This window comes from Dicentrarchus labrax, unplaced genomic scaffold, assembly GCF_905237075.1.
Source record: "Dicentrarchus labrax unplaced genomic scaffold, dlabrax2021, whole genome shotgun sequence".
NCBI classification, from domain to species: domain Eukaryota; kingdom Metazoa; phylum Chordata; class Actinopteri; family Moronidae; genus Dicentrarchus; species Dicentrarchus labrax.
The window spans coordinates 34441271-34449326 of NW_026136720.1; the positions used below are offsets into that span (position 1 = coordinate 34441271).

General features: G+C 41.3%; 1 protein-coding gene across 1 annotated transcript; it reads right to left on the reverse strand.

Annotated features, from left to right (window-relative positions):
* Positions 1–2301: 2301 nt before the first annotated feature.
* LOC127352698 (scavenger receptor cysteine-rich type 1 protein M130-like) lies at positions 2302–7156 on the reverse strand. The gene is made up of 7 exons (XM_051381310.1): positions 7022–7156; positions 6639–6929; positions 5071–5385; positions 4688–4978; positions 4121–4450; positions 3540–3628; positions 2302–3441 (listed from the first exon to the last, which is right to left on the reverse strand). The coding sequence occupies exons 1-7, from the start codon at positions 7137–7139 to the stop codon at positions 3322–3324; spliced, it is 1554 nt and encodes a 517-aa protein (XP_051237270.1). The 5' UTR covers positions 7140–7156; the 3' UTR covers positions 2302–3321.
* Positions 7157–8056: the final 900 nt, after the last annotated feature.

The following is an 8056-nucleotide window of genomic DNA, read 5'->3' on the forward strand; positions in this document are numbered from 1 at the left end:
GAAGAAATATTCAACACGGGTCGAACTGTTTGGCTGGAAAGAGTTTTTCTTATCATATTATATTTAGTCTCACTGTAAAACATAATGAGTTAGTTCAACTCAAACTGTTTGAGGACACCGACTGCCTTTAATCATTTAAGTCTATTAACTCAAACAGTTGAAGCATTAACAATATTTGATTTGACTCAAGTATTTATTGTGAAGATAACTTGGGTAAATGAAGTTAACTGTACCAATTCCATTAAAACTAGTAAGTATATTACACTCATATGCAGCAACTCTCCAAACAGCTGATGTACAATACAAAATCTACAATGAATTGATTCTCCAAATGGTCAAATCACAAAATGTAAAAATACTAAGCTATACTACATTTTTGTTTTATATAAAGACAACTTAAAGAAAATGAGTCAGTGGAACAAACTGGAATTATGTGACCAATACTTGAAATACTGCACAAAAAGTTCCCTTAAACCAGTTGAGTTATTCAACAATTGAGTTTTGAGTTGGGTTGAATTCAAGTTATGTTAACGTTAGGGGTGTAACGATTCATCTACTACATCGATGTATCGATTTATATTCTTATGATCCAGCTATAACATCGTTTTAAAAGGTAATCAATCGATTGTATCGATACTAGGAAATAGGGTGGCCATTTGTCCGGGTTTAGGCTGTCAAAATAAGTAATTATATTGGTTACATTTTCGTGTAGTGACCTATCAACACATGGCTTATTTTAATATTCAAATGAGCCATGTGTTAATTCGCCACAACAGGTGCTCATGCACAGTTGCTACCACCAGGCTGTCAAACAAGCTCTCAGTGACAGAGAAGTACGGTTAGCTAACGCGGCTGTTGGAATGAAATTCTATGGCAATCTTCATCTGATTTACGTGTGATATACTGGCTCATAATGCGGCCGCGGCACTCCCCGACGTACACGGACTACAGCTTTAACTGAAGTTGAATCAAATGGTACCAAGTATTTGATATAACTCCTTAAAGTTTACACTCCAAATATTTATCACAGGGACACAAAACTAAACCCATGTCCCCCTAAGGGCCTCCATACAAAATAGGCAAAAATAAGCAAAATCCTTAATTATGAACGTAAACAAAACTGATCTGAAATAAGTAAAATAAACAAACACAAACAAAATTCACACAAAATAAGTAAAATTCTTAATTGTAAAACTAACCAACATCCTTAAAGCTAGGGTAGGTATTTCAGAGGAATCTTTTTGTTGTATTTGTTGAAATTCTTTTTACATCCCGACAACAATGAATCAATAAAATGCTCTGAGAGACAATCTGGTCTCTGTGGCTGCTGTAATGAGCTCAGCCAGTGATTGGATTCAGTCTGAATGAAATGATTGTTAATGATGCAGCAGTCGGCCACTATGTGTTCATGTGTTTTCAGGGAGTGGTTTTGGAGGGAGGCCTGAAGGGAACAGGTGGGATTTATGTTTTCACGTGGATCTTTGTCTAACGTTATCTACCCGAGCTTTAATCACAGTAAAACTCTAATGAAATGAGCAACATCCTTAAAGGTCCAGTGTGAAGGGATTTAGTGACATCTAATGGTGAAGTTGGAGAATGCAACCAACTGAATACAGCTTGCCTTCCAAGTGTGTAGGGGAACCTACGTTGGCTGGAAACAATGCAAACTCTCCTATCGAGAGTCAGTGTTTGGTTTGTACGTTCTGGGCTACCGTAGGAACATGGCGGACTCCGCCAGAAGAGGACCCGCTCCCTCTGTAGATAAAAACGTCTCATTCTAAGGTAACAAAAGCACAACGATTCTTATTTTCAGGTGATTAAACACTGATGAAAACATACCGATGAATATTATATTCCATTTGTGACAATAGATCCTCCTCAATGTTTCACTCTGGACCTTTAAACTACATTTGTACCAAATAAACAAAATCCCTGATCACAACATTTAGTAAAATTCATACAAAATAAACAAAATCTGTAATTACAAAAGTAAGCAAAATCATTATCTACAAAAGTTGGTTAAATTCATACAACATAGAATCAAGATGAATTGGTAAGAAATAAGCAAATCTGTAACTGTAAAAAATTAGCAAAAATCCTTAATTATAAATGTAAGCAAAATTCTTAATCAAACAATTAAGTAACACTGGTACAAAATAAGCTAAATCCTGTAAAAAAAAAAAAATTAAGTTCATGAAATAAACAAAATCCTTAAATGTAAAAAATAAAAAAAATCCTTGATTACTAAAATTAGACAAAAATCCTTAATGTTAAAAAAATAACCAAAATCTTTCTGAAAATAAGTAAAATCCTGAAACAAAATGAAGTAAGATTCTTAATTACTGTATAAAAATAATGAAAGTTCTCGATTTAAAGACCAAATAAGTTTTAACAACTCATATTTTTGCTCTCATTTGAATTATTCTGATTATTTTTCCCAGATTTGAGCTGAATGTGGTCCTGCTGTTGAACCATCTACGATACAAATATGACATTTTCAAAGTCCTGGAGGACGAAATCTTGCTCACAAGATAAAATAAAAACCCATGTCAACCACAAGGGAGCGCTAAAGTAAAGTTATAAAGTTGATATCTCATTAACAGGATGAAAGTGGTGTCAAACAGCCTCTGACCTTTAATATTGTTCTCTGTTCTCTAACTACATGACTTTGTTAATTCACTGTAATCTTTTTAAACAGATTCTCCCAATCGCAGCAGATTTGTTCCACCAACCCTGGATGTGGTCCAGATCTACAGATCCAACAGCAGGTGGTCCTGAACAGGTTTCTGCTCTTATCTCAGGATTCAGTTGTTCAAACGTCACCAAATGTGATCGAGTATTGTAACACCAGATTCAGAGGATATATGACAGTGTTTCACTTTGACTTTAACTGAATAGATAACATCACTGGGCCAACATTGTTCCAAAATGACTCCCAAACCCCCGACCAGCCTGGGTCTTCATAACTTTAGAATCGGACCATCGACCGGTTCATGGTACATTCAGATCGATCCAGGGGTCCGCGTACCGATGTCGTCGAATCTATAACGTTAAAACTGATTTCTGAATGTGTAAATCTTTACAGCCCGAGAGCTCAGTATCTCTGCTTTCAATATTTGTGAGGTGTTTTTAAAGAGTTACGTCTTCAATAGGAACAAACAGGGTTGGTTTTGGTCTTTTCATGCTCAGAGTAATAAAAATATAATGTGATATAATAATTCCAGCCAACATGAGGATAAAAATGTAAAATCCTTGACTGAGCTGATGGCTGTGTGTCAGCTGTGAAATCCATGTGGATGTGAGAGGAGCTCCTTGGAGGACCTACTCTGCTCCCTGAGCTCCTTCCTCTTCAGTCGGCCCTCCTCCAGCTGCAGGAACACCCAGGTTATAATCATCCAGCTCAATGTTCTCCTGTCTGCCCGGCTTCTGCCCCCTGCAGGCCTGGAGAGACACGACAGCATGAGTCCCCTCTTCAGTTCAATAAACAGACAGAGTGCTTCATTTCAGTCAGTCCTCTAAACAACAGACAGTGTCAGTACCTTACAGCAGCAACAGAGGGCAGTGTTCACCAACAGCAGAGTCAGCAGCAGGAGGACCACTCTGATGAAGTGATGATGAACTGATGGATCTGATCAAACACATGGACAGTCATCACATCACAAGGTGTTTTCTCCCAGAATCTGTTCAGTGAACTGTTATCTGACCACACATCCTGTCTGCATTGTTCTCCAAACTAAGTTAGCATAGCCCCGATCAACCAAACTCCATTCAGAAAACAAACATTTCAAAAGTTATTTGCTTGTGGTCTTGCAGACAGACCCGACTAAATAACTTGAGCTTATGTAGTTATTTCAGCATCTTTTTGATCCGTTTATTGCAATTAAATCACAGCAAATTGTGTTTACTCTGTAAATATGGTGAACAGTGAAATACCTCAGTCAGTAACCAAACATGATCTGTCCTACAGTATGTTGTTTGCTGTTGACATTTACACACTTATATAAGTTTGGACACTATATGACATGTGTAACACAATGACAGTAGTCTCTGTTGTCAGCTGATCATCTTTCCAAAGCTGCATGTAAACAGTCAGTGAGACAGTTTCTCTGCTTCAGCTTACCTGAGACAGTGAGAGAGAGCAGACGGCTCTCAGAGGAGAAGTTATGAGAGAAAACATAGACGTGATAAACACAGCTGTAGTTTCCTTGGTGGGCGGGCTCTGCAGCAGGAAACAGGAAGTGGGCAGAGTGATTGACAGCTGGCTGGGTGTAGTTGTGCGTTGTGTTGGAGGAGGTGAAGGTGAGCTGGAAGGAGCCTCCTGGGTACTGTGGCTGGATGGAGCAGCTGATGGTGAAGTTGGAGCCCCTGAGCACCCGAAACTCCTGCTGCTGGGCCTCAGAGACCCCGTACGTGGAGGAGGACACAGAGATGTTGGGCCGAACCAGCAGGTCTGTAAATGAGATGAGATGATGAAAGGTCGCATTGATGATGTGAATGTCACTGGACTGATATCAGGAAGAGACATGGAGCAGACGGATGACAGACTGTAAACAGAGAGAGAGAGAGACAGACAGACAGACAGACAGACAGAAAGACAGACAGACAGACAGAGACAAGCCCACTTCTGACATCAGGATGTCATGTTCATGTCATATATGAGGTTAGATGATGTCATTGATGGGCTAACCTGAACAGGTGAGATTCAGGATGTAGAAAGAGGATCTTGATGTTGCACACTCCCTCAGAGAAGATCCAGACTGAACACAGTTAGAGTAGATCCCCCACACAGGTCTGTCTGAAGACTCCTCTCTCTCTCCTACAGAAACAGCAGAACCACAGTCCAGATTTCTACAGACAACATTTGCTTCCTTCAGGGTCCAGCCAAAGCCCCCCACTGGTCTCCAGTCTCCATTATGTTTCAGCTCCACTGTTCCTGCACAGCGACTGTCTCCTCCCACCAACCTGTCCTCCTCAGATTCTGAACAGAAACAAGAGAGTCATCAGTAAAAGAATAAAGTGAGTTTCATCAGAACAGAAATGAACCAATCAGAGCTGCAGCTCCTCTTCTACCTGAGCAGGTGAGTCCAACAGCTTTTCCAGGTGAGCAGGTGTTTCTAGCTGAGCCTGAGCTTCTACAGTCCAGGAGAGCAGACTCATGGCCTCCACACTGGAACTCTTTGGTCCACATTGGAGCCTCCACTTCTCCATAGAGCGCCCCCTGGAGGACTGAAGGAGCCCCACAGCCGAGCTCCCTACAGACCACCTCTGCATCCTGCTGGTCAAAGTCATCTTCACACACTGAGGACCACCACTGGTTAGACTGGTCAGACTTCACCTCCAGTCTGCCTGAGCACAGACTAGTCCCATCCACCAGCCTGACAGAGTCTGGACAGATAATAGAAGATACAATAGAGAGAGAAAAGACTGAGAAGATCTCTAACCCAGAATAAAAATCTGTTTAGATAACGATCCAGAAAAAGAACTTGAAAAAGAAGTTAATTAATCTGTTTCAGGGAAATTAGATTTTTACACTATTCTTATTTTTACGTTTCACACAAACATTGGCCTGAAATACACACACATGAAAAACACACAGGTTGTTCCTCTATTGTTGAGAGGAAAGAGGGAAATAAAACTATAAAAAGAGTAACTGGTTGAAATAAATAATGACCAAACAAACAATTATCATTCATGAATTAAGGTTTCTCTCTGCTTTGGAGAAAATCCATCATTCAAATTGTGATTAAAATGCTTCAACAGCGACACCTGCAGGACACCCCTAGTGTTTTTAAGGAAAGTGCAGCTGCTGTTTCAGTGTGGGTATTTACCAATGGTGCTGGGATCATTACTGTCATATTTCCTTTGTAGCAGAGAAATAGAGCTGCTGTGTTTGAACTACTTTGTTGAGGATAACTGCCAGCTGTCTCTGAATACAAAGCACACACTACTTTAAAAAGCCCTGGTGAACCTGGACTTGTGATAACGCATCGTTGGGAAGAAAATATTGGAAGTGAAAGTACAGTAAGCTTCGTCTGGCTGATTGGAAATGGGGCCAGCTTTGATTCAAGCAGCAAGTAGTCATCATCAGTCAGCACACTTTCCTTCAGGTGTTGAACACTGGCTGCTTCTTGTTACATCTCACAGCCTTGATAAATACTCTGTCTTCTGCATTAGGCCTGTAGGGTTCATCTGGAAACAACAGCAGTGAATACAATGATGTTGTTTTTAAGAACTCTTGGAAGCCATTGATTTACTGTTTCATTGTTATTGAACAGAAGAAAGTAGAGATAATCTGCCAACTAGTGTAAAATAACACGATGCTGTGGGTTGGTTTTCCTCCTGTCCTCCACAATGTTTGAGTCAGCAGCCACTGATGCACACACAGGACCTGGACACATGCATTAGTGGACAGATGTCAGAGTGATGAGGCTGCCACACAGTCGCTGCTCCAAGCAGTTAGGGGTTCAGTGCCTTGCTCAAGAGACCTCGGCAGAGCCCAGGAGGTGAACTGGGATCACTACAGGTGTGTGTGTGTGTGTGTGTGTGTGTGTGTGTGTGTGTGTGTGTGTGTGTGTGTGTCAACGTGGGTACATTACTGTCATTAATTATGTCATTGATGATGTCACTGATGGGCTTACCTGAACAGGTGAGATTCAGGATGGAGGAAGAGGATTCTGATCTTGCACACTCCCTCAGAGAAGATCCAGACTGAACACAGTCAGAGTCGATCCACCACACAGGTCTGACTGAAGACTCCTTTCTCTCTACTACAGAAACAGCAGAACCACAGTCCAGACTTCTACAGACAACATTTGCTTCCTTCAGGGTCCAGCCTCGGCCCATCACTGGTCTCCAGTCTCCATTATGTTTCAGCTCCAGTGTTCCTGCACAGCGACTGTCTCCTCCCACCAACCTGACCTCCTCAGACTCTGAACAGAAACAAGAGAGTCATCAGTAAAAGAATAAAGTGAGTTTCATCAGAACAGAAATGAACCAATCAGAGCTGCAGCTCCTCTTCTACCTGAGCAGGTGAGTCCAACAGCTTTTCCAGGTGAGCAGGTGTTTCTAGCTGAGCCTGAGCTTCTACAGTCCAGGAGAGCAGACTCATGGCCTCCACACTGGAACTCTTTGGTCCACATTGGAGCCTCCACTTCTCCATAGAGGCCCCCCTGGAGGACTGAAGGAGCCCCACAGCCGAGCTCCCTACAGACCACCTCTGCATCCTGCTGGTCAAAGTCATCTTCACACACTGAGGACCACCACTGGTTAGACTGGTCAGACTTCACCTCCAGTCTGCCTGAGCACAGACTAGTCCCATCCACCAGCCTGACAGAGTCTGACAGATAATAGAACATAAAAAAGAGAGAGAGAAAAGACACCAGACACAAATAAAAAGATGTCATCAAACAACATAATATAATGTTATTTTAACATTACACACATTGGCCTTAAACACACACACGTTCACTAGAGGATGCTGGTCCGTAGAGGCAGGGGAGGTTGGTCCTCCTCTATTGTTGAGAGGAAAGAGGGAAATAAAACTATAAAAAGAGTAACTGGTTGAAATAAATATTGACCAAACAAACAATTATCATTCATGAATTAAGGTTTCTCTCTGCTTTGGAGAAAATCCATCATTCAAATTGTGATTAAAATGCTTCAACAGCGACACCTGCAGGACACCCCTAGTGTTTTTAAGGAAAGTGCAGCTGCTGTTTCAGTGTGGGTATTTACCAATGGTGCTGGGATCATTACTGTCATATTTCCTTTGTAGCAGAGAAATAGAGCTGCTGTGTTTGAACTACTTTGTTGAGGATAACTGCCAACTTTGATTCAATCCTGCTTCTTGTTACATCTCACAACCTTTCAATCAGGAAAGACCTTATTTTGGAGTGGACAAATATATTTAGATGATATGTGCTCAGTGAAGAGGAGAAATGTAAAAGTCTTTGGCGATTAGACCCCATCGTAAAGTCATCGTATTTGAGGGGGTTGGTGGAGCTGTGATTAGTATAGGGAACCCCCAAAAGAATAGAAAAGAATGAGAAAGGAACAA